The 27,261-nt window shown below is 50.5% G+C and overlaps 1 protein-coding gene across 2 annotated transcripts in view; it reads right to left on the minus strand.

The window, feature by feature from the left end:
- The window catches only part of VWA5B1 (von Willebrand factor A domain containing 5B1), a 68,411-nt gene extending 47,588 nt beyond the window's left edge, over positions 1-20,823 (minus strand). Inside the window, exons 1-2 of one of the 2 annotated variants that reach the window (XM_037997295.2) lie at positions 20,610-20,823; positions 643-807 (exon numbers count right to left, since the gene is read on the minus strand). In XM_037997295.2, coding sequence (XP_037853223.2) covers positions 643-781 — 139 coding nt within the window. In that variant the 5' untranslated portion in view covers positions 782-807; positions 20,610-20,823. Of the gene's footprint in view, positions 1-642; positions 808-19,911; positions 20,374-20,609 lie in introns of those variants that run through there. The other variant, XM_037997310.2, reaches the window with a different exon arrangement.
- Positions 20,824-27,261: the final 6,438 nt, after the last annotated feature.

Here is a 27,261-nt window from a genome sequence, read left to right on the forward strand (position 1 = left end):
CTTTGACTGAGTCTTGATGCCTCTCCTTTTGTGAGGCTCCCTGGAGAAAGTGTGGGACCGACCAGTAGGCAGTGTGCCTTGTGGGCTGTAAAGTGCAGGGAGAGTCTGGCTCTGTGGCTCAAGCCTGTAATCCCAGCACTTTGGGAGGCTGAGGCGGGTGGATTGCTTGAACTCAGAAGTTCGAGAGCAGAGTGGGCAACATGGCAAAACCCAGTCTTTACAAAAAATACAAAAATTAGTTGAGTGAGGTGGCACATGCCTGTAGTCTCAGCTACTTGGGAGGCTGAGGTGGGAGGATTTCCTGAGCCCGGGAGGTGGAGGCTGCAGTGAGCCATGATCGCACCACTGCGTTCAAACCTGGGCAACAGAATGAGACCCTGTCTCAAAGAAAAAGAAAAGTGTGGGGATAGTTGGCTGGGGCTGAACCCAAACTTCTTCAGCTCAAATCCTGACCCTCCTTGCTATTAGCTTTGGGGCCTGCAAAGCAGAAATAGTCTCACCATTTTACAGATGAGGACACAGACTCGGAGGGGTGGCGTGACTCGCCTAAGGTCAGTCAGCAAGTAAATGTCAAGACAGGGATTCAATATGGAGGAGGCGGTGGTCCCGGGGAGCGGGGGAGGCCCCAGCAGGTGTCCTTACCTTGGAAGGGCTGGGCTTCCAAGTTGCCATAGGTGAGGGAGGCAGTTAGGCCCAGGGCATAACCACTGACACAGGAGGTAACGTCAGACGCGGTGAGGGGCAGGGCTGCCCCCGTGATCCAATTCAGCAAGCCAGGCATCCCGCTGGTTACTCAGCCTTCAGAACCTGCAAGACACAGGAAGGGCAGGAAGTGGGGAGAGGCTCCCCCAGGTCCCCCCAACCTAGTTTTCCCATTTCAGACAACTCCAAGCAATCAAAGCAGCATTGTTTTCATTTTCCCCAAGAACTTCCTAGTTCCTGGGAAGGAAGTGACCGCAGGATAACTACCATTCTTCCCTGAGAAGAGGAGAAGTGGCCATTCTCTTCCTTTCATTTCACGGGTAGAGAAACTGAGGCTTGAAAGCATATGACCTGTTGGGATTCACTCAGAGGGTTGGAGGACAGTCGGAGCTAGAGTCCAGGTAGCCTCACGTTCAGCCTGGAATTCTCCTAACAGACCATGTGGGGAAGGGAGTCGAGGGGCTCAGGCTCTGACCCCATCCTCTGTGTGTCCTGTAATCCCTAAGCCTCAGACGTTGCCTCTGCAGAATGAGGACATTGGAATAGCTCACCACGTCCTTCCTTCTCTGACTTCAGTGAGCCTGCTCACTGCAGTGAACACTTGGTAGGTGAGGGCCACCCCCAATAGTCACCAAAGTAAGGGGAGCCACATTCTTCCAGGTGTAGAGGCCAAAACCTGGGAGTCATTCCTGCACCTCCTTCCCACCTCCCCGCCCCAACACACACACACAGACAATCCATCGCCAAGACCCGTGTGTCATCTCTGGAAAAACCCTTGTATCCATCCACATCCTCCCTTCGCGGCCACCAGCACCTTGTCCCAGGCCACCACCACCTCCACGTGGACTGCAGCTCCTGATCTGCCTCTTGAATCTACTCTTGCCCAAGAATCCACTTTGCACCCACTCGCCAGAACAAACATTCTGGACACATAAACAGGACAGGTCTCTGCTACCCCGCTTTCCTCTTGTACTCACCAATGAGTTCCCTTGCTCCTTGGACAGAGGACCAAAGTTTAAGGTGGCCTGGGACTCTATGGGGTCGGGCCCCTGCTGGCCTCCCCAGCCCAGCATCCCCACGGTCCCCAAACACACCCCGTGGGTCTCTGCAGTTTCCACTCCGGACACGTGTCCTGTTCCTTCCATCCCTGTGCTTGCTGCTCCTCCCGGAAGGCCCACCCCACCCCCATTTTTAAACTAGTAACCCCCTACTCATCTTTCACGGTCAACTCGGGTCCCCCCCGCAGGGAGGCCAGACCAGTGTGCCCAGCATCCTCTGTCATCCCCGCACAGAGCTGAGTTTCTCTCCCCAAGAGTATCTCTAACCATTTGTTGTACTGCATTCTGTTTCTGAGTGACGTCTGTTACTCTCTGTTTCCTGTCTGAGCATAGGCGCTATATACGTGGGCATGGGCCACATTGACTTTGGCTTCACTACCCCCTTTATGTTGATTGAATGAAGAAGAGAATGCATGGCTTTCGTCCTTGCAGCACGAAGGCCTCCATAGCATTTCTCAGGACCGTGTCTCAATGATCTAGGGCCTCCCAAGACCCCCGCCCAAGTAATCACATGCCTTGAAGAAGTGGGGTGGGAATGGAAAGCAAAGTCAAATGAAGGGTGTGGAATAGAAGTTTGAGGTCAGATTCCCTCTGGGTTTTCCTGTCTGCGGGGTAGGTGCCAGGCAAAGCTTCCCTGGGCTGGTGGCCTACTGCCCTTTATTTGCAAAGCTGTTCAGTGAGTGCTGAGTACCCTGCTCTTTCCCAAAGAAGGGACTGTTTCTCCTGGGTCCTCTCCATGTCCCCAGCTGAGATCCTCAGGTGCTCCCCCACATCCCGGCCCCCCCCCAGGCCAGCAGTGGCTTTTTAATTATGTTCTCCCTCTGGGCTCAGGCCCAGACAGCTCCGGGCTTATCTCCTGTCGGGCTGACTGACAGCAGCAGGCAGATAAAGAGCCGGGAGGGAGCTGCTGTCTCCCCAAGTGGCCTTCTCTCAGAAGATCTCTCTCCTGGTGGCCAGAGCAAAGCCTGGCAAAGCCTGGCAACTTCAAGGGGGTGGGGAGGCAGGGGGCAAGGGGGTGGGGAGGCAGCCTTCATTTCCTGACAGAGCCACGTCTCCCCCTCCCAATGTTCTCTCTCCCCCACCACCCCCGCCCGCATCCTGGTTCGTTCCTGTCTGGAATACTAATTGGGGAACGCAGCCTTAGGGAGCCAGCACCCAGACATGCATTGAACCCAGACCTCAGCTCCAGTCCACCTTGGGGTGAGGTTCTGCCAAAGGCATCTTATCCAACCCAGTCTACCCACACTGTCCCTGGCCCAGGGAGCGGGGCTTAGATGAGGGACGTCTGATAACAGACGGCAGACTCCCTCAGCATTGACCCTTTAGGAATGTCATGCAGCCATAAAAAAGAACAAAACCATGTCCTTTGCATACCGATACAGCTGGAGGCCATTAGCCTAAGTGAATAATGCAGGAACAGAAAACCAAAAACCCCATGTTCTCACTTGAAAGTGGGAGCTTAACATTGTATACTCGTGGACATAAAGATGACAGTAATAGACACTCGGGACTACTGGTGGGGGAGGGAAGGAGTGGGGAAAGGGTTGAAAAACTAACTGTTGGGTACTGTGCTAACTATCTGGGTGACGGGATCAGTCATACCCCAAAACTCACCATCATGCAATATATCCATGTAACAAACCTGTATATGTAGCCCCTAAATCTAAAATAAAAGTTGAAATTATTTTTAAAAACCATACACACACACACACACACACACACATGCAAATAAAAAACCAAAATCTATATTATGAAAAAAAGAAAGTCAGAACCCCTTGGAAAGAATAAACTTTAAATCCTGTGGGGGCCTGGTTAATGCATATTTTTTATCAATTCATCCAGCATTGATAAGCACCTACTGTATTCCAGGCTCTGAATTAGCCACTGTCTGTATAAGGATGAGACCCAACCCAAATGGCAAGGAGTTTATAATGTGGCAGCAGAGGAAATGTGGGAGTGGGGAAAGGTCATAGCAATGACAGCTGGAATTTATTAAACATTGAAAATGTGCCAGGCACATATATTATCTCATTTAATCCTCATAAAACCTTCTAAGGTATTATTCTTCTGCAGATGAGGACGGTGAGGCCTCAAGGGAGTGTGCTGGCTTTGGATGTGGGTTTGGGGTACCTCAAGGGCACACAAGTAAATGGGTACACGTGTAGGACTTCCTCCTGGGAGGGGCCCAGGGTCATCCCCATGAGAGATGGGGACCATAAGGACCAGAATAGATTATGCTGAGTGTCTTCCCTTCCAGCTCTGTCCCAACCTGGGCCTCAGATGGGCGTGGGCCACAGGAATCACCCAGGGACAGGGACAAGGTCATGGCATCTGCGGTTCAGAGCGTGGGAAGCCAGGGTTCAGTCTTAGGAATGTTGTCTGGTGTGAGTGGGGCTTGTCAAGTGTGTGAGGGTCAACACTGTGTTTACCTTCCCCACCTCCTTCCTCAGTGTGCCACACAACATGTCTTTGCCCAGTTCCTTCACTTTTGGGATGCTGCGTCTGGAAAAGAGCTGGTGAGGTGAGAGAAACCAGAAAGGGATTGAGTGGAGCTGGCAGAAAGGGCCAGGGGAGAAGAGGGAGGGAGGACTTAAAGAACAAGGGAGGGAGGACAGGGGAGGGCAGGAAAAAAGGATTTTTAAGAATGAGTGCCCAGAGTTATAAATTGGATCCCCTCTTATATTCTCTAAGAGGCACATAGAAAGATTGGAATGATTTGAGGCTCTGGACAGTGTTTTCCTGAGGAAACATTGGGCCAAACCTGGACACTAAGAGTTCTATATGGCTTAGAGGAGGTTCTTGGTGTGCCTGTTAAATGCCAACACTTTTGTGATGGCCTAGAGATGATAAATCCCAAATAGTTGCTGTCCTTCTGGGCAGGACATTATTCATATTTATGCCTGGCACATAATAGGTGCTCAATAAATATTTCTAAAGTGAAATGAATGAATGAGTGCCAGCAGCCTCCCAAGGACTCTGAAGGACACTAGGTGCTGGGGATACAGTGGGAACAGGCAGGCGTGAGTGGAGATACTAATGGAAGAGACAGAGAGTAAATAAAGCTGGAAGCTCACAATCCAGCCTGTTCTTGTCATCCCCACTGCAGCAGCCACATTATCCCCTTACTGTGTATTCCCAGTGGAGCAGTCAGAGTCGTCCTTTGAAGACAAAGTTGTGTGACTCCATGACTCAAACTTTCTGATGGCTCCCATGTCCCTCAAGCCCCCATCGATCTAAGTCCCTGCTGTTTTCCCTTCTGACCACCCCCTTAATGGATTCACTCCAGCCTCTAGACATGCACGTGCTCCTGGCTCGCTACCTCACCCCTTCACGTCTGCTCAGATGGCACCTTCTCAGGAAAGGCCCTGAAAACCTGCTTTAAACTTGCACCCCTCCCCTCCTTTCCTTCAGATCCCTCATACTGCTCTGTTTGGATATTTTCCATAGCACGTCTCTCCAACGTGTTACGTAGAAAACGTTTATTGCATTTATTGCCTTTCATCTGGTTCCTTCCACAAGGGTGGTGATTTGAGCCTGTTTTTCTCATTGATGCATCCTAAGTACCTTGAGCTCTGCTTGCCCTCATAGAAAGGGATGAAAAATATTTGTTCAATGAATGCATGGATCCATATGTTATCACAATGTCAGGCTGGTCGTTTCTGGGTTTTGCATGGGTTCAGCTCAGGGAGAGATATCCTCTGGCCACCAGGTCAGGGGCAGCTCCACAGAGAAGCTACGGACGTTTAATCTGTTAGGCTCTCATTCCAGTCTTTATGTACCATGGTCCAAACCCACCCTCCCTGCCCACCATAGGTGCCACCCGTCTTGTAACAGGCCATCAACCCACTGAGGAAGCTCTGTAATTCTGTGCCCCTGAGCCAGCTCCTCGCCACTGCCCACTGCCCACCTCTCCAAATCTTCCCCTGTGTCCTCTGCAGCCGCCCCTGCATGGCCTGCAAAATACCCCAGATCCTGTGCCTCTCCTGAGACTCTCTGTGTCCTGGGTCCCTATTGCTGCCTGCCCCAAGACTGTCACTCTTCTTTCCTCCAGTCAAAACCCTTCTCCCTGGGGGACTGATGCCTTTTGGCTATCCCATCCTTGTGGCTTACCTTCTCTAAGGTCTCAATCATACTCCTTTAGTCAACACTTTGTGCTTGGCTCATGACTTCCTCTGTTTCCCAAGTCCTGCCATCATCTCAGGTGACTCGAGCATCCTTGGGAACAGTGCATCAACCCCTGGGGCATTTAACCCTCGACCCCGCATGTCAGCAACCTTTGTTTCCTTCCCAGTTCAGCCTGCATTTCCATTCCCGTCCCTTGAACTTCACACACCATCTGTGATGGCTCCATCTTCAAGACCACTCACTCATTCCTAAAATTGCAACCTCCCAATACTTTCCAGGTTCCTTTCTTTGTTTTTTTCCTTAGCACTTATCACCATCTGACATAATGTATATCTTGCTTATTTATCTTGTTTAATGTATATCCTAACCCTCCAAGGTGTAATCCCTGTGAGGGCCAGAATTTTGTTTTCGTTTTCTCACTGCTGTATCTGCTGCCCATAGAGTAGTGCCAGGCACCTAGCAGATGCTCAATAAGTATTTGCTGAATGGATGAAATACCACTCTGAGTGCTTTACATATATGATTTTCAGCATCTCTCGGAGGTAGGTACTCTTAGTATCCCTATCTGATAAATGAAAATACCAAGGCTCAAAGAGGTGAGGCAACTTGCCCATGGCCACACAGCCAGTAAACAATGAGGTTAAGAGTAAACCCAAGCAGAAGGACCATGTGCTTAAACATGAGACTACTTTATCTCCTGCATTGAGTTTCTCCCAAGTCTTGTCACCTCTTACTGAGCGAGTCTTACAATCCTCTCTTCTCTCTTCCCGTTGCTGCTGCTTCATTGATCCCCCCTAGACTGTCTCTATCATCTCCTACCTGGTTCTTCAACCTCCAGGCTGTTTCCCTTCTGGTCCCCTCTGTCCCCACACACACACATACACGCGCGCACACACACACACCCTCCTCTATTTTTCCTGAGCATAATGGCTTCCCATTGATTTTGTCCAAAAGAGTAAGTCAAATGTCCAGTGTGGCATTCAAGGCTCTCCCCAGTGGGTCACCGTCTCTCTCCAGTGCCACCGCCCGCCACGTTCTATATGCTCGCCTTCTTCCAAACACACTGACTCTCTCACCATGCCCTGAACATGTCAGGTTCTTTGCCACCCTTTGCCTCCTCTGCCTTCAAAGTCTTGTTCATCATTCAAGGCTTAGATCCACCTCCTCCAGGAAGCCTTCCCTTTCTCTGACACTCCAGTCCATCAGACATGCTCTTCTTGGGGCTTCCATAGCCTTTGAGCCCTTGTCTATAACACCCCACATCCTGTGGCACTATAACCACTCATCTGCAACGGCTTTATCTTTCCTTGGGGCTGTGAGTTCTGAAACAGCAGTGGCTGCACCTCCTCCTTTGCCTTGTTCCAGCTCCCTGGACTGTGCTTTGTTTGGAGGAGGAACTCTGAATGGGGGCACCTACCAGGTTCTAGTACTTCACAGGCATCGCTAATACTCACACCTACTCCCAATTTCCAGGTTCAGAGGGAGGTCCAAAAGCCATCACACAGCCAGAGAGTGGCCAAGCTGAACGGAAACCAGCCTGGACTCCAAAGCCTGCTCTTTCCCCTGCTCAGGCTGCTTCCCAGTTCATGCTGAGCACAGAGGGGAAGAGAGTGCTGGGGCTCTGCTGGCTTCAGCCATCACAAGGGAGGTGGAGGTGGGAGGGGGCTGTATCAGGGCTCCTGGGGTCAAGGAGAAGGCCCTCATGCCCCCCTTGCTGGGGGATATTTGCTTTTCAGAAAGAGATTGGGAAGGCAGAAACTTGCCCGTGGGGTAGTGGTTAGGGGTGCCTAGGTCCCAGTCTCTGGGGAACTGCCTGAGGTTAGAGTCCCTGTGATGGCCACTTCCAGAGTAATTGGCCCAGTCACACTGCTGGGCTCTGCCACTCACATTTTGCGTGGTCTTGAGCAAGTGACTTAACTTCCTTGTGCCTTAGCTTCCTCTAGGTCTAAGCTGGGAAGGTCCCATGGGCCTCTGCCTAGCATCTGCCCTAGTAACCCCTGACCCTGACTCTGTTCTTATTGCTGAAATCTACCCTTTCCCCTGCATCCACAGCACATTGTTGTCCCAGAAACAACATGTTCCTCCCACCTGCAAAGCCATTCTGGAAGCATCTCACCCTCACCCTGGTCTGATCCCTCCCAGATCCTGCCCCACAAAGTTGGGGTCCCCCACCTGTGTGGGCTCAGCCAGGCCTGGGCTGGACGAAGACTGTGAGCCCACAAGCAATTCTGGACTTGCCACCTGCCCTTTTACCTGGGGTTAGAGGCCTTTGATCCTTTTCTCATCTCCAGCCCCTCTAGGAAGTCCTGCTTTCATGGCCCCTTTAGAAGCCTGTGCTCCAAAGCCACCCAATCACAGACAGCACCAACACGCTTATCAAAGTGGGGCCAAGTTTGTAGGTTCTCTGGGTCTGCTCTGATTGTTCTAACCTTCTAGAATTCTGGGCTTCTCGTATTCTGGTCTCCTTCCTCTAAACCTCCCCACACAGGCCTATATCCAGCCAAGGTGGGTAACAAATCCATGATTGTGAGGCCCACCCTCACCCCGTTTACCCCATGCTCCAGCCAGTCAAGAACTCTTGCTATGTCTCCAAACAAGGTTGACTTCTGCTACCGCTATCTCTTCTGGCACTGAGGGCTTTGCCGGGAATGCTGTCTCCACCTCTCCATCCTTAGCCATCCTTCAAGGCCAGCTTCAATGTTATCACCTCCATGGAGCCTTCTCGGGGCCCTGCATTGCCTAAGATTGCCCCCTGCCACCAGCACAGTCAGCACCACTCATGTTATCTGTCTCATCATCCATGTGCCATGTGTCCATTTAATAGACCTATATGGAGGACCTACTCTGTGCCAGACGCTGTGCTAGGCTGGGCTACCGCAATGACCAGGCCTTGTGTCCTGTCCCCCACCCACCCCAACCTAGAGCAGTTAGCCCCCAGAACTTGAGGCAGGATACTCTGTCTCTCCCCAGTGTCTGGCCAGTAGTTGGTGCTCAACAATGAATGGATGGCATGTACTCTATTGGTTGAATGAATGAGTGAGTGGCCAAATAAATAGAATGAAATGTGTCATGGGGTGGATATAGGCCTTGGCTATACAATGGAAGAAATTTATTTCAGCCCAGAGCCCAGGAGATTCTATCCTGGAGATAGCTGTAGTCTCCTTTGGTGGGGGCTGGGGATTGGGGGAGTAGTAACGGCACAGAATGCTCAGGCTTCTCAGTGCTTTGTGTCCTCACACTGCCTAAGAGACCTGGAGTCCAGCCAGTTGAGACGTCCTGGACAGTCAGTCTGGACAGGAGGCTGGGGCCAAGCCACCCACGATGTCTGGGGCTTCCAGCTACGAGACTGTGTTTGGGCCGGCTGAAGAAGGGAGAAATAAGTGCATCCACATTTGAAAAGATAAATGAGGGCCATCTATCTGGGCTAAGCATCTGAAAAGATGCTTGTTGAATTGGATCAAGGAGGAAGTCGTTTACATATACGGAAATTGTGCCATGCCTGTCCCCTGGGGGCCCAGTAAGACTCCTGCATTGGAGCCTCTGCTCTCTGAGGGTCACTCAGAAATGCACCCACACATCGCTGGGAAAATTGGGCTTTATTACACAAATTCAGTTTACACCCACCTTTCCAGGGGCATGTTTGCAAGGTGAGCTCACCCAGCCCAGCTGCCAGCATCCCTGTGGCTCCACTGAAAAGCACTAAGTAAATTCTCTTTGTGGCTTCGAGCCTTGTTCCTGTCTCCAGCACACCGCTCTCTGTGTGCGGAGGGGCTCGCCGGCTGCTGGCACAGAGGGAGAGCTGGTTTTGGATCCAGCCACTGCCCCTCTAGAGCTACTCGGTTGCAGTGGGGCTCCTAGGGAGCTGAAGACTAAATCCTTGTACGGTGCCTTCCCGCACAACCTCGAAGTGGTAAAATGACAGGCTAGGAAGTGAATTCCTGCCCCTGGAATCTGTCTTTCCTCTTCCTTCTCCAGTGCTCTCTCATTGGGTGCTTCTTTCAAATTCAGTTTCACCCTCTGTATAGTGGGCAGGTAAAAATGTCGTCTCTTTCTTAGGGTTATTGAGAGGCTTGCAAGGGACACACTGCCCTATAAAAGGCTCGTCCCAGTTTCTGGTCTGCAGTAAATGTTGGCTATTGCTTTAATTCCCTTTTCTTTTTGGGTTGTCCTCCTGGTTTCACTCTCGCACCCACTATGACTGCATCTGGGCACCTGAGCTTTTGGTGTTTTTCCAGGTGACTCTGGCCCCCTACAGCTCTCAGACCTGCCACCCAGCCATCCCAGGGCCCCCTGCCTAAGTGTTGGCTAAAGAATACATTCATTGCCTTCCCTTCTCTCTGAGGTCCCAGAGCAGTTTGGGCCAATCTACGAGACTGCTTCCCTGCACACACTGCCCCCAGCACACACTGCCTCCCACACACAGAGATGCTTTGTGGGGTGGCAGAGGGTGCTGGACCGGGAGTCAAAGTGCCTCCCCCCCGGCCTGATGACCAGTTCTGCCACCAACTGCATGTGAACCCTAGACTGGGACCCTGCCGTCACACGTATGGCCTGGCCACACCTCTTGGGCCTGCACGGAGCACAGCTGGTGGGACATAAAGATTGGTGGGATCTTAAGACCCTGGGGTAGGGGTCAAAGCTATACTTCTTCCTCGTTATGGTTCTTAGCACATAGAAGAGTGCCTAAAACAGTTTTCGAAAAATCCCAGCTAACACATATTGAGCAATGAGTAGATGCCAGGTGGTGTTCTAAGTGCTTTTCATGATAACCCTTGGGACAATCCTATCAAGAAGGCGCGGCTATTATCCCCATTTTGCGGAAGAGGAAGCTGAGGCCCAGCGTGGTTACATTTCTTGGTCAAGGTAATACACTCGTAAGTGGTGGAGCTGGGATTTGGACTCCACCTTCAGAGATCAAACTCCTAACCACAAAGCTTCATCACCCCTTAATACTTATTTGCTGAATGAATGCATGAATGACCTGGAGAAGGTCCTTCCCATGGGGTCCCTCTGGGGTCTGGGTCCTGGCATCTTTATTTAACAACAAGAGGATGTGCACCTGGATAATTCATCCCACCCATCTCTTCAGACTGACAGCCCAGGGTCTCAGCTGCTCTGAGAGACAACCCACATCAGAACTGAGGATGTATACCCGTTCCTCCTGTGCCCCGCCCAGTTGAAGGGATCTAGGTGTCTGACTACTTAGTCTCTTCTCAGAGGTGGCACTGTTTCCTGAATGCCAGGGGGATTTTCACACTGAAACCCCAGAAAGACCCTATGAGGCAGCTCATCCTCACTTTGTAGCAGAGGAAATCGAGACTTAGAGAGGTGAAGAAAACCTCAGGGCTACACAGTGAGTGGGTGGTAGAGCCAGGAGTTGAATCCAAGCATCTGGCCCCAGATCCTGGGTTGTTAACGGCGCCTTCCTTGCTGCCTGCTCCTTTCCAGCCAGGTCCAGGTGCCCAGGCTGAGTTAGTGCACCTGCCAGCCAGCTGCTCTTACACAGGGCCTTTGACCCCTCCACACCGACTGCCGTAACCCCCCAGGGCTCCACCTCTCACTGGCTCCTGCCCTTCTGCTGTGCTTTCTAGGAGTGGGGAGGTGGCGGTAGGAGTAGGGAGAAGAGACAGCATCCTCCCGACGTTTTGAGTGAGGATAGTAGATCAGTACCCTGGCTCTCTCTCCTACCAAGTCAGCACACTAGAGACGACTCCCGCTTCGAAGTCATTTCAACAAGATGCCACTGGAGGCCGAGCGCGGTGGCTCACGCCTGTAATCCCAGCACTTTGAGAGGCTGAGGTGCGTGGATCGCTTAAGGTCAGGAGTTTGAGACCAGCCTGGCCAGCATGGTGAAACCCCATCTTTACTAAAAAAGGTGAAACCCCGTCTTTACTAAAAATACAAAAATTAGCCAGGTGGGGCGTCGGGCGTCTGTAGTCCCAGCTACTCGGGAAGCTGAGGCATGAGAATCACTTGAACCTGGGAGGTGGAGCTTGCAGTGAGCTGAGATTGCACTACTGCACTCCAGGCTGGGCAACAGAGTGAAACCCTGTCTCAAAAACAAAAACAAAGCAAAAAAACAAAACTTGGAACACACGGGACACACAAAGAGCACTCAAAATGGATGTCATGGAGCATCTTACTGCAGGAAAACCTCGGGCAAGGTTGGTATTGACCCTCTTCTTGGGCTTCAGCTGGTGCAGAACCAGCCGAAGGTTAAGAGAGAAGGGGGAGACAGTTGGAGAGGTTGCATTTAGAATACCAAGTTCCCCACTGCAACCAGGTTTAAGGAGGCAGGGTTTTAGGGTTTAGAGATTCCCCACACTTTGCACAAACTCCTCCATTGGGTCGTAGGCACTGTGCTAAGAAAGTTATGTGGATGATCACACGGATCCCTCATAACCCTCTAAGTGCAATTTTTCTTTCTTTTTACAGGTGATCTGAGTGAACATAAGAGAGGTTAGTAAACCTGCCCATGGTCATAAAGCTAGGAAGGGTTGACTCTGGGAACTGAACCCTGGCTGCTTCCATCCGAGTGCCTCTGCATTTACCACCATGCCATAGCAAAATCCATGGTAACAGTATCCCACATCCAGAGAAGCAAGAGAAAAGCCCTCTCTTTGAGAGTCCGAGGGACAACATGGGGTGGTCAGCAACATAGACTAAACCAACCGGGGACAAGGAAGCAGAGAGAGGAGGCCAGCTGCAGAATCACCCTCATCAGCCAGCCTGGGCATCAGGAGCAAATCAGGTTCCAGGAATTAGGCTCAAAGTCAGGCTTGGACTTGTAGCCTTGGGTGACACAGGCAAGCTACTTCACCTCCCTGACCTCAGTTTTCTGATCTATAAAAGGGCACAGAAGTAGAGCTCGCCCCACTGCCTCATGATGATGAGAAAGAAGACTGTGCATAAAGCGCCAGACACAGTGCCTGGCTGACTGCGAAGGTGAGCTGGCGGCTTTGCCCTGTGTAGGGGAAGGTGGGATGTGGGGGTAAAGCTAAGCAAGGCCAGACTTCCTGACAGGCTTGTAAGGAATCTTTTAGAAATGGGGTATCTTAGAAAAGTCTTCAAGAATTCAAAGGAAAGGATTAAAAATGATGGTATTGTAAGCAGTGAAGAGGATGTAGCCACTGACCAGCTTACCCTTTCAAATTCACCACTGAGACCGTGCAGGATGGCTTATGCCTGTAATCCTACAACTTTGGGAAGCTGAAGTGGAAGGATTGCTTGAGATCAGGAGTTCGAGACCAGCCTGGGCAACATAGGGGGACCATCTCTACACACATACACAAAAGTTAGCTAGGTGTGATGGCACACCTGTAATCCCAGCTTCTTGGGAGGCTGAGGTGGAAGAATTGCCTGAGCCCAGGACTTCCAAGCTGCAGTGAGATATGATCATACCACTGTGCTCCAGCCTGGGTGACAGAACAGGACCCTGTTCTGTCCCCTGGGCCCCCCAAAAAATCCACCACCGAGTCATGAAAGTAATCAGAATGAGCCTCCATGCCTCATAGAAAGCAATTTATGATTAAAGCACTTTCACATGATAAATTAATTAGGGCTTTATGAATAGGGGCAAAATAAGGATTATTATCCCATTTTAAGGATCAGGAGACTGAGGCTCAGAGGGAAAATAACACAGGAGGATTGGAGCTCCCAGGGCAGAGCTTCCTCCGTGAACAGGGGACCTGCTGCTTTGCTGTGCTGAGGCTTGAGAGTGGCAGAGGCCAATCCTACTGGCCACCAGGCACTCAGATCTGCTGGTCAACCCGGAGTGCCAGTGGTCAGAGAAGGGGGCTAAGGTCCTTGAAGGGACTCAACCCAAGATGACCTGTCCTTTCTCCCCTATTTCCTGTAAGTATTCCGATCAAGGCTATAATGCCCCGCTCTTGAATAAGGCTGCATGTGATCTTCATGCCGTTGTACAGATCTTCTGCCTTCTCTTCCTCTGGGTGCATGGTAAGCTGCAGCTCCCAGCTTCCTTGAAGGCCTAGATGTGCCTCTGGCTTCAGCCAATGAAATATGTAGAAGTGATGTGTGTCACTACCGGGTGGAAGCTTTCAAAGCCAGTGTATGCTTGCCCATGTCATGTTCTTTGCCACAGCGATCATGGAGGAATGTGCCCCCAAGGAGCCTCTGTTAAAGGCATGGCCTACTTTGGACATGCAGCAAGAGCAGGAATTAAAGCATTGCTGTTTTTCACTGCAGCGGAGCCTCATCTAACTTGGCTAGTACAGCCATGAATGTTTGGGTCTTTGAGCAAAGGTGATGGTCCCAGGAATAGAATCCATGGTATCTGAAGGGAGTAAGAGGTGGAAGAAGGTGAGATTGGCCAGTGGGTCCACTAGAATATAAGCTCTAGGAAGGCAGAGGTCTTTGTATATTTTGCCAACAATTGTATTCCCAGTGCCATAGAAGAGAACCTGACAATCAGCAGGTGCTCAGCAGGTGCTCATTAAATGCTGAATAAACAAATGAATGACCTGAGGTGAGGCAGGCAATGCAGAGACAAGAGGCCTGAAAGGCAAAAGTGAATGGTTCTGGAAAGGACTCCATAGTCATTCATTCATAAAATTCATAAACTCTATAAGCATTAAACACTCATCATGAGAGATCCCCATGTTAACCCAATGATTTGACCAGAAAAAGCCCACTGTAAGTGAATCTACTTAAAACAGGGACCAACATGTCATACAAAAGGGTGAATGAAAAAAAGATTTTAGTTGGGATTTCATTTTGAAAAAATGAGACTAAAAATATGAAAATAGAATCTTATATTGGACCAAAATAAGATTATAGTTACAACCATGTGCCAAAACTTTCAGTCCTCAAAGGACAAATCAAATATTGATTGGTTTAGCAGGGCATGATTTTCCTGAACAAAATTATATGCTAGTATGATACGACATTTTTAAAAAGGTCATATTTCACTGTCACAGCATAATGATTAAAGTTTCTTATCATGAACTCATTGTTGTCCATATTGTCTTCTGTCATTCTCTGGCCTAACTGCCAGATTCTCATTTATCGATGGCCTTGTGTAGGACTAGGAGTCCTCCAGTGTCTTCTTTGATTGGCCTTACTAACTCCCACAACTTTCATGTGATGTCAGTTTCACCATGCAATCCTTCAGCTTTGTATGATCAGCGGCTTACCCCACCTGACGGAGAAACTGATGGACACGGATATTGTGTGAAGGGCAGGGATCAACGCTGGTTCTGAGCAAGAACAGACCTTTATTTAGGGACTACTTTTGTAAGTGGACAGTCTATTCATGTTCTCTATTAGGATGACATTTTAAAAAACCCACAACCTTGGCCAGGCAAGGTGGCTCACGCCTGTAATCCTAGCACTTTGGGAGGCTGAGGTGGGCGGATCACCTGAGGTCAGGAGTTCAAGACCAGCCTGGCTAACATGGGGAAACTCTGTTTCTACTAAAAATACAAAAAATTAGCCAGGCTTGGTGGCGTGCACTTGTAATCCCAGCTACTCAGGAAGCTGAGGTAGGAGAATCACTTGAACCCAGGAGGCAGAGGTTGCCGTGAGCCTAGATCGTGCTATTGCACTCCAACTTGGGCAACCAGAGAGAAGCTCTGTCAAACAAACAAACAAACAAACCTATAACCTCACATCTACGGGGTTGCAGATAATGATTAAGCAGACCCCTCTATGGGGCCTGAATAAGGAAGTGGGGATACTACGGCGAACCAGGTAGACCCATGTCCTGCCCTCTAGCCACTCCCCCAGTGGCCACATTCTAGGCTGGGTTGGGACCATCACTCCAGCTTCCTGCCCTAGCCCTGGGTCCTGTCTCTGTCTCCACAGTGGCACCCATGGAAGGAACCTCTTGGCAGAGAGTCCTGTGCCCAGCAGTTTGATCCTCAGTGTGGTCATGGGAATAGGGAGAAGAGTTTTGTGTTGAGACACCCTGGGACCCTTGCCTTAGGAAGATTCACAATGCATGATCTAGCAAATGGTTTTCAGATTGAGGACTAGGATCCCTCCAGACCCCAGTGAGGATTCAAGAGGTGAGATTTCAATTTCTCAGGTTTGTTAATTTGTCTGCCTTTGTTAATGTCTCTTCCTGAGATCTTGATCTGACCATGGTGCTTCCCTGCTTTGTGACTGTTCATTGTGTTAACTAAGCCTGACTTGTTCGTGTCAAATTCAGCTTCTCCTCACAATTCCCCTTTGCAGCCTGATTCCATATTTCTCTTGCACTCTCTGTGTTCCAAACTAGAATATGTGCTCTTCCCCAGACATCTGTAAGCCTCAACTTTGCACCCTTGTTTATGTTCCTCCCTCAACCCAGAGCCCTGTGATCCCATCTCTGTGTTTTGAAACCTACTCATCCTGCTGGGTCCTTTCAAGCCCACCTCCTCCATGTAGCCTTTCCCCACCCCTTTGTCTAGGAGTGATTGCTCCTTCCTCTAGGACCCTAGGATCCAGCTTTGCTCAGCTAAATCCTGCTGTAACAATCTCCATGCATGGAATGGTCTTAAGTTCTCTTCTAGAGGGTGGCGCTGCCGTTTGCTATTGCTAGCTCTTTGAGCTCTCTAAGACTTAGTTTTATCATCTGTAAAGTAGAGATTAGTAAAACCTCATGGGAGGCTGGGCATGGTGGCTCATGCCGGTAATCCCAGCACTTTGGGAGGCTGAGGTGGGTGGATCATCTGAGGCCAGGAGTTGGAGACCAACCTGACCAACACGGAGAAACCCCATCTTTACTAAAAATACAAAATTAGCCAGGCTTGGTGGCGCATGCCTGTAATCCCAGCTGCTTGGGAGGCTGAGGCAGGTTAATCGCTTGAACCCGGGAGGCAGAGGTTGCAGTGAGCCGAGATCGCACCATTGCACTCCAAGCCTGGGTAACAGGAGTGAAACTCCGTGTCAAAAATAAATAAATACATAAAAAATAAATAAAACTGCATGAGGAAGGCACCTGGTAAGGGAATGACACAAGACAAGGAAGAAACTAGGTACTACTCTTTGTCCCTCTTTCCCCCACCCCCATGTCTAACTGTTCCTTCTCTGCTATTTTTGCAGGCTCATCCTTGGGGCCAGGACTACAGGGAGGCAAGTGACCAGATGCTGAAGACAAAAATTCCTCCAGGTTCAAACTTGCCCTGCCCTGCTTCAATGCATAAGCAGTTGACTCAACAAAGATGTGCCTCTGACTCAGCCCTTGCCTCTGTGTCTCAAATCCAGGAGCTCTTCTCCTGAGTGCTATTTTGCATAAGCTTGGGTAATTGATGACCATTGGTTTCCCCACTTGAGACTGCAAGCCTCTTGAGAACAGAGACCCAACATGCCGCCCAGAGCCCGGCATGAAGTGGGCACCCAGTGATCCAATGGTTTTCATTCCTTTCCCTATTTCCACCCTTTCTTGTCTGTTGATTCAAACTGACACTGATCGACCAAGACCTCCTGCCCCTCCCAGCCCTGCCTGTACTCACGCTCTGGTCATGTGGGAAACACTTCCCTGCTCCTCTATGTCCACCCACATAGCCACATCCATCCATGGCTTCCTCCAAATCCGCACTCTAGCATCACCTCCTTGAGGAAGCCTGCCTAGCCCCACACAGAACACTCCTGATCCCAATCCCCTTTCCTTAAGGAATCCAGGAACCCAGAGGGTTTCATAGGATGGAGGACTTGTGCACCCCTGGTGACCTGGAGTCATACTCAGTCCAGTGATCCCACTGGGCTGTTCGCCAGTTCCCCCAGGGATGTCTGTCAGTTTCCTGTTTAGGTGACCCTCTTCTTGGCCTTGCTCAAGCCCCTTCCCAGGACGCCTGTGAGACTACGAGAACCCTATGTCTGCATTGCCTGGTCATTGGTCACTCGAGGTTGTGTTGTACAGGGAACCACCAGGGGTATCGAGAGAAACCCAGATAGGTATTCAGCAGAGAGGACCCGAAAAGGAACCCAGGCCAGCGGCCTGGAGAAGTGCTGCCCCTGAGCCTCTGGGTGCCTCTTCCACTGCCTTTCCTTCCTCAGGGCTGTCCCTTGCCCTCATGGACCTGGCCTCTCACAGAACCATAACCAGCATTTGCATCATTGTCTGGTAATGAGAGGCCAGCCAGTCAGTGAAGGTGCTGGCTCAGAGCAGAGTCTGGAGCAAAGTCGCAATGAGTGAGACAGAGCAAGCACAAAGGTGCTCCTTCCCTCTGGGCCCAGGGGCTGTCAGGTGAGTGGGGGCCGCGGGGATGGGTGAGTGGGGGCCGCTGGGATGTCTGAGTGGGTGTCCTAGCCCCTTGGAACAGAACACCGGTGTCATCACCCTGGGTGGGGCTCCCTGTCTTCTACCTCCTCCCTCCATCCAGGACAACTTTACTGACAGCCTAATGGCCAGTGTCTAGAGCACCTTCTGAGAGCTGTGTCTGGCCCAGATCTGGGGGTGTCTTTAGCTCCTTTTCTGTGAGGTCACATATAAGAGTTTCCTAATCCTGAAGCTAGGGCCAAGGAGGCTGCTCAGAGCCTGAGCCATTTCCAGGTCAGGAGCCTTGGCTCATCTCAGACCAGCAAGGCAGTGGGGTCTACAGGCCACCCACCCAGGCATGGTGACCACCAGCCCTGCACCATCACCTGGATGGGGCTGGATTGGAGACAACCGAAGCACTATCCCTGAAGACAGATGCCAGCCAAGGCTGGGTGAGGTGATAAGGGCCCCGTAGCCACACATCAGACCTTGGGGACCCTGCCCAGCAACCTTTGGGTCAAGTTCAAGTCACAATCCTCTGCATATGCACATGTATGCACACACACACACACATGCCCCTGCACTCTTAAATCCCTGCACAGCAGCAAACACACATGCACCCACAAACATGTAAACACATTTATATACACACACCACAGACCCGCTTACAAACTCATGTAGTTCACCTGATACACGTCACTACCCTCCAGAGAATCCCTTTACACACACATGCCCTAATATACCTTTCTTTTTTTTTTTTGAGACGGAGTCTCACTCTGTCGCCCAGGCTGGAGTGCAGTGGCCGGATCTCAGTTCACTGCAAGCTCCGCCTCCTGGGTTTACGCCATTCTCCTGCCTCAGCCTCCCGAGTAGCTGGGACTACATTAGCTGGCACTACAGGCGCCCGCCACCTCGCCCGGCTAGTTTTTTGTATTTTTTTTTTTTTTTTTTTTTTTTTTTTTTTTTAGTAGAGACGGGGTTTCACCGTGTTAGCCAGGATGGTCTTGATCTCCTGACCTCGTGATCCACCTGTCTCGGCCTCCCAAAGTGCTGGGATTACAGGTTTGAGCCACTGCGCCCGGCCCCTAATATACCTTTCAAGAGCATATGCTTGCATGCATCACACGCACACACATGCACATGTACTCAGCCCCACCGGCCAACCCAGCTGACCACAGAGTCTCATGGCCTTATGGCCTCTTCGCAGGAGCAGAAGGACTAGAGCTCATCTAGACCCCTTTGAGCCTTGTCCAGTCCCCATAAGCTGGCTGGGTTTAGACAGGTGAGCCCAGGGAAGGGGCTGCGCCCCAGCAGAGAAGACTTACTTCTTAAGTCTTAAAAAAAAAAAGGAGGGAGGAGGTAAGGAAGGACAGGAGAGAGGGAGGAAAGAAAGAGAGAGAGAGAGAGAGAAAGAGAGGGAAATATAAAAGAGAGAGAGAGAGAGAAAGAGAGGGAAATAAAAGAGAAAGAGAGAGAGGGAAAGAAAAAGAAAAAGATAAAAAAGAAAAAAAAAGAGAGAAAAAGAAAGAAAAGGCAAAAGAAGGAACGGGGTTAGCGGGAGAGGCAGGATGGTGTGTGATGCCTGTTGCTCTTCAGAAGGGAGGAGGGAATGGTTCTGGCCCCCGCCCCGCAGGCCTCCTGCTGCTGCTGCGGTGCGGGCGGGCAGGAGCACGGCATGGAACTGTTGGGGCTGCCGCAGATGTTATGGTGGAACTTCCAGCGGAGGCTTGATGTGTTAGCAGACGCCACACTGCACCCGCTGCTGAGTTCCTTTCCCCTAGCCGCTTCCCTCTGCCCGAGGACCTTTTCTCCTTCCCCTCTTACCTTGCAGGAGCCCAGAGACGCAGGGCTCAGAAAAGGGTGTGCGTTTGGCCAGTGGCTCTGGGGACGGTCACAAGCTGCCGGGCATCCGAAGGGCAGCAGGCATGAGCCCGGCTGCTGGGGTGGGAACCCTGCAGGGCTCCTGACTGCCCCAGAGCTCTGGAGTACAGATGAGGGATGATGGGGGACTGACCAGGAGGTGGTGGAAACAGGTGGCAGGGATGGAAGGTTGAGAGAGGGAGGAAGGAGGCAGAGACAGAGGAGAGAGACAGAGACACAGAGAGGAGACGCAGAGACTCACACACACAGAAAAAAGAGAAACAGACACAGAAAGCAAACAAGAAAGAGAAGAGGGAGCAGGAGAAGGGGTGGTGAGGGAGAGAAAGAGAGGAGACAGACAGAAAGAGAGAGAGAGAGAGAGAGAGAGAGAGAGAGAGAGAGAGAGCGAGCGCCAGACCTGAGTAGCAACATGTGGCCACGCTCCCTCACTTCTTATGCTGAAGCATCCTGGCATCCTGGCATCCTGGCATCCTGGGCTCCTCCCCATGGTGCCTGCGTGGTGTACACAGCCTGACACACATGCACATAGACATACAAACTTACCACAGACACACACGCACACACTCATGCATGCCCTTGCCCACCCAGAGCAGCCCCCTTGTCTAGCCTCTCCTCCTCACACAAGTGGGGCCAGCTCTTACCTTACCCCAGAAGCACACGTGTCTAGGTACACACTCCCTCTCTCCACGGCCACAGTGGTTGCCTTCTGCACCCAGCGCTGCTGGAGGTGCGGCCCGGGGCTGGGCTCCAGTGCCCAAGCCCTGTGCCCGCTGCCCTGGCAGCTGGCTTGATCAATGCCCACATTGCGATAGCTGTTTAGGTGGCCTGCAGGAAGCCGAGCCATTTGTTTTGTCAGAGCGTAACCATGACAATCACCCCATACGCACACACCGCTGGTGCTGTTTCCCCACCCCTCGCCCTTCCCTCCCCCTTCTCCAGAGCACAGGAGAAAGCTGGAGGCCACTTAGCAGCCTCAGCTAATTCCTGCTGGGGCTGAAGGAAAGGGCCTGGCCAGTGATAACAGTCCTGCGGGCAGCTCCTTCCTGGGAAGTGGGGCTGCCTCCAGGGTATTTCAGCACTGTGCAGAGCCTGCATGGGCCAGGGATACCTTCTGCCTATGCAGGAGCTGGCCCCTCTATGTCTCCCTGCCTCCTCAGCAAGTTTATTTTTTAGCCAAGTGTTACAGGCTGCCAATCCATTTTCCCCCATAAGGCCACAGTGCAGCGAACAGACAGCACTGGTGACCGTGGTCATGGGCAGGTCCTCTGCCGGGGCCTTTGGCCATGCCTGTTCACCCTTACAGTCCCAAGCCATCCCTTGCTGCCCCTAGCCATGCCAAAGTCACACGGGAAATTGCTAGGATTCTAGGTGCAGCTCCTGGAGGCATCAGACTGGAGGTCTGAACTCTGGAGATACAAAGTTGGGTAGCCCAGAGAGCCAGGGGCTTGTCATAACCAAGGAAGCCAAGTGGCCGGCTGGGTTAGGACTGCAAAATCTAAATTCAGAGCCTAGAGTTACAGAGTTCAAAGTTGAGAGATGCTTCAGAGGTACAGGATGGAGCAAATGATCACATGTCTCATTTAAGCCTTATAAAAATCCTCAAGAAGAGGGCCTTTCTTTCAGGTTTATAGGGAAATTGTGATTCGGAGGGGCAGAGTGACTTGCTGAAGGTACACAGCCAGGAAATGACAGAGCGGGGATTCAAATTCACAGTGATCCTCAACACTGGAAACTCCACTGCATCTTATTGGCCTTTTACAGCTGTCACTGTGTGCTGGGCACTGCACACACAGCCTGGAAGAAGTGCATCTCACTCGTTCTGTTCCAAACCCTGGGAGGTGGATGATATGCTATGTTCATTTCAAATATGAGCTCAGAGAGCTGACATGACTTTCCTAAGGCCACACAGGACGTGGAAGAGCCAAAGTTGGAACCCAGGTCTGTCTGATGTCACCTCTCCACCCTACCTCCTTCTCCACACAGGAGGCTTCATCTGGGACCGATGGTCAGCCCCTCTTCTGGACTCTCTGCCTAAGGAGAGTGGAGCCTGAGGATGGGATAGGGGTAGTGGGTGGAAGCAATGGGAAAAGGGAGCACAGATGTCATGTGGGGTGCAAGAACTCCCTGCTGGGGTAACAGATGAAGTGTGATCTTAGCCAGAAGTCCACAAACCACTGATTCCCCATTATGGAGTGACAACTTAGGGTTCCAAAAGAGTTTCGAGTCCCCCCCAGAACTTCACGAAACATGCTACCTGAAGTCCCAGGACTTCCCCATCTATGAAGGTGCTGGACAGCTGAAAGGGAAGCCCCAGCAAAAGAACCTTAGAGAACATTCTGGAGGAGGAATTTAGGGGGACTGCGGGGCAGAGGGAGTGAAGGGGGTGAGAGGAAGGTGAACTAGACAAGGGCAAATGAACTTCTCAGGCTTGGCTGTTTTGCCTGGATTACCTCCGAACCCCTGCTGGGGTGTTGGATCAGCCTCTAGAGAGAAGCAAAATCGCTGTCACGGGCTGAGGAGAAAATGACTGGTTGGGTAATGGAAAGGTGTCTTTGTCATATAAGGACTAACCAAGGATGAGACAAAGTTTACCTTCAGTTCGGTACTTACACTTGTTCACCTTGAGGCGGGCCTTGGAGCCAGTGCTTGGGGAAAGTGATGATGAGTAAGACACAGATTTCCAGGAACCTGGCACACAGTTTCCCAACCAGATTTTGTCCCACTCAACAGTTCCCTGAAGCCTTTCTGCGTGCATTATTTTATTTAACCCTGGTGATCACCCAGTGCAGCAGGTATCAGCCCTGCTCTGTATGGGGTGGGGACTGAACGTGAGAAGTGAAGTGACTGGCCTGTAGTTATAGCCAAGAAATGGCAGAGCTGGGATTCAAACTCAGTTCTCCATGACTCCCAAGTCTAGCGCCCTTGCAACAATGCTACACGACCTCATGCCTCTTAGAGTGGCTATGAGTCACTTTTCGGCTCAGAGAGTCCTGGTTCCTTGGAGACAGGGGACGGGGGCTTGGGGACATAGCCACTTAGAATTCTAACCCCCACCACCCCCAAATGCCCCCAGGCTCCCAAAGTCCAATTCTCAGTTCCCCACGAGTTCAAGATCCCTGTCTCCCAATGAATATGGGACCAGAAGTCTATATCCACTGGTTATCCTTTTGACTCATCCGTCCCAAGCCTGGAGTTTACATTTTAGGACCAAAACTCTCTGGGAGAACAACGTCAGCCTGGTTGAGTGGATACAAGGCGTGAAGAGGACATGAGAGGTGGCAGGAGACAGAGGACCTGAGATGTGAATGGTGTGAGTGGAGAAGGCTGCGAGCTGCCTCTTCTTGAAGGGTTCAAGATTTTCTTACCCCATTTGTATTAGTTTCCTGGGGCTCCCAGAACAAACGACCACAAACTGGGTGGATCAAAACAACAGGCATTTATTCTCTCATATTTCTGGGGGCTAGAAGTTTGGAATCAAGGTGCCAGTGGGGCCGCACCCTCTCTGAAGTCTTCGCAGAAGAACTGTTCCTTTCTTCCTCATAGTTTCTGGCAGTTGCTGGAGATCCTTGTCATCCTGTGGCTTGCAGCTGCATCCCTCCAACTTCTGCCTGCATTTTCACATGCCTGTCTTCCCTGTGTGTGTCTCCATGTCTGTCTCCAAATCTCCCTTTCCTTTCTCATATAAAGACACTGGATTAGGGCCCACCCTAACCCAGTATGACTGCACCTCAGCTTGATCACATCTGCAAAGACTCTACTTTCAAGTAAGGTCACATTCACAGGTACCGGGGGTTAAGACTTGAACATATCTTACACCGTGGAATACTATGCAGCCATAAAAAGGAATGAGATCATGTCCTTTGCGGGGACATGGATGAAGCTGAAAGCCATCATCCTCAGCAAACTAACACAGGAACAGAAAACCAACCACCGCATGTTCTCACTCATAAGTGGGAGTTGAACAATGAGAACGCATGGACACAGGGAGGGAAACAACACACACCAGGGCCCGCGGGTGGGGACGAGGGGAGGGAGAGCATCAGGACAGTTAATGCATGCAGGGCTTAACACCTAGATGAGGGGTTGATAGGTATAGCAAACCACCATGGCATGTGTATAACTATGAAACAAACCTGCATGTTCTGCACAGGTATTCCAGAACTTAGAGAAAAAAAAATACTTGAACATATCTTCTAGGGGGACACAATTTAATCCACAATACCCATTCAGAGGAACTAAAGGACACAGGACAGGCATAATTCCAAGAGGCCAGGATGCTGAACTTCTAGAAATTCGAAGAGGCCAAGAAAGGAAGTAGCAGCATAATACGGTGATTAAATGTGGACTCTGGTACCAAATAGCTTGGGTTCAAACCCTGGCTTGATCATTTCCCAGCTGTGTGCACTTGGGAAAATTACTTAACCTCTCTGTGCTTCAGTCTCCTCTCTGTAAAATGATGGTACCTTGAAGTGTTGTTATGATTATTAAGTGAGTTAATATTTGCAAAGGGCTTAGTAAGCACCATATAAGCATCTGTTAAAATAACATGCAATGTTAATAAACATGCAATGTTCCCTAGGTGAATATTACTATGTTATAGGGGTGAAACTGAGATCCATAAAGGGGAGATGACTTCCCCCAGGTCACCTGGTCAGGCTAGCCAGGGTACAGGCCACTTCCTGCCTCCTTCCTTCAGGATTGCCCTCTGGAGAGGCTAAATCTCTTTCCTATTTGTTCTGCAGTTGGAGAATGCAAGGTGGATGGTCTGGAATGGCAGCAAGAGAAGAGGGGTGGGTGCAGAGGTGAAGAGGGAATTCAGAGGACAGAAGCAGTAGATTCCTCCTGCCTGCAGACACGCACCTCTTTTCCCACCCAGCCCTCTGTTTACAGGATTGAAAGTAATTGTGTGACTGTTTCTGCCCACATGGAGGGAAACAAATCTCTGGAATATATAATCAACACAGTCTGGATAAGAAAGGAAAGCTGGTCCTTCAGTGATGCAGGCTGGGGGGCCAGAGCAGGGCTGTCAGAGAGACTAGGGAGAGTCTAGATGGGGGACAGGGACCTAGGGGTGGCCCTTTCCCTAGAACAGCCTAAGTAGGGTAGCCAGGCTTCATAGGCATTGCATCTGAGAGGACCCTTGCCTCAGTCTTAATTCCTGAAGGGGCTGGACCCAGCCAAGTATGGCTCTGGGGTATGAAAGGGACCAAACACAAGTTTTGGAGACAGTTGGGCTGATATCACATTCTTGGCAAACAAACAAACCCTCATGAACTCCCTTTCTCTCTACTTGCCTGTTCCAATCTCTTACCTGGTCCAGGAAATTGCATGAATTGCCCTAGTTCTTTATCCCTCCCTGTGTCCATGCCCTTTGCTATGTGATTTGGCAGTTCTTCCTCTAAAAAGGTGGAGTGTTGCTGTCATCCCTTCACCTTGGGTTCAGCCACATGACGTAGCCAATTTAATATTGGTGGGAATTACATAATCAAAGGCTGATAAAGGGCTTGCCTGATTGGGTTTGTTCTCTTGGGACTCTGCCCCTGTTGCCATAAGAAAAACATGCCAAAATTGGCCCACTTGTTCCAGGAGGAGAATAAGACTTACACAGAACAGTACTAAACCACCCCAATCAAGCCCAACTGAAATCAGCCAACTGTAGATTCATAAGCAAGTCCTGCACAGCTCAGCAGAGCTATCCAGCAGAGCCCAGCCAAGATCAACCAGTTCTTAGCTAATCTAGAGATATGTAACCATCAATTATTTCTTCTTTAAGTCACTGAGTTTGGAGTGGCTTGGTATGCAGCATTTTCTGGCTATAACTAGGGGGTATTAGTCTGCTTTCATGCTGTTGATAAAGACATACCCAAGACTGGGAAATTTACAAAAGAAAGAGGTTTAATTGGACTTACACTTCCACATGGCTGGGGAAGCCTCATGATCATGAAGGAAGGCAAGGAGGAGCAAGTCATGTCTTACATGGATGGCAGCAAGCATAAAAGAGCATGTGCAGGAAAACTCCCCCTTATAGGAACCATCAGATCTCATGAGACTTACTATCCATGAGAACAACATGGGAAAGACCTGGCTCCATGATTCAATTACCTCCCACTGGGTCCCTCCCACAACATGTGGTAATTCGAGATGAAATTTTGGTGGGTACACAGCCAAACCATATCAACTACCTCTTGTAGATTTCACCTTCCTCATGTCATTTGGGTAGGTCCTCCTCTCCATTCCCCTGGCATCAGTTCAAGCCTCCTAACAGCTTCTTACCTGGTCTCGCTGTCTCTAGTCTCATAGATTTCAGTCCATTCCCCACGCTGTAGCCAGATCTTTGAAATATCTGTTAATCCCTTTTCTCAACCCCCGAAGCCCTTCATTGACTCTCCCATGGCCTTCCATAAAAAGTTCCACTTTTTAGCATAACATTCAAGGCCCATTTCGATCTGTCGTGACATCTGGCCCTGCTCCTATGGACTCTTCACTCCAGCCAGATAGAACTACTTGTGGTTCCCTGGACTTGGAGTCTCATACCTCTGGGATTTTACCCATGTCAATCCCTCCATCTAGAAGACACCCTGCCCCTTCCCCGTCTGGCTCTCTTCTACCTGTCCTGCAAAGGAGAGCTGAAGCATCTCCTCCAGGAAGCAGGGCCATCCTGTTAGATTACCTGACTTAGGGGGCCACAGAGTCCTATGCCCAACACAGGACCCCGCACACAGAAAGTGCTCAATTAATATACTGTTGGATGAAGAAGTGATGAGATCTCAGAGGCAGCATCATGTCTCATGTACACTTGTATTCACGATCTCTATTGCTGGTCTTAACACATAGAGGGGCTTCATAATTATTTGTTGAATCAGCAAATGAAAGAACATATGACCCTATTACCTCAGTACCCCCAAAGAGTCACGGCAAGCTACTCTTCTCCTCCCCAGAGAAGGTGGCAGTGGCAGGGGGTGGGGAAGCCTTGACACCTGACATAGGTGGGAAGAAGGTGGGAGCGAGAACGTGGCATGCCAGGGGGCTGGTTAGTGGGAGTCATCTGCTCTGGGTCCAGGCAATAAGACTTGTATTTTCTCTAGGGAACTTAAAAATGATTCAACTAAAAGTCAGTTTTCATTTTATTATCACCTCGTGGTGGTATGTTAAAACAAAGCACTGAGAAAATAATCCTCCTCACTGACCATGCCAGTGCCTATGCCTTAATGCCCCAGTACAGGGAGGATACACTCCCTTCTAGCCCTGATGTTGAGTCTGTCCCACCAGAGGACAGCCTTGGAGAGACAGGAC

This window comes from Chlorocebus sabaeus, chromosome 20 (genome assembly GCF_047675955.1).
Source record: "Chlorocebus sabaeus isolate Y175 chromosome 20, mChlSab1.0.hap1, whole genome shotgun sequence".
Classification (NCBI taxonomy): domain Eukaryota; kingdom Metazoa; phylum Chordata; class Mammalia; order Primates; family Cercopithecidae; genus Chlorocebus; species Chlorocebus sabaeus.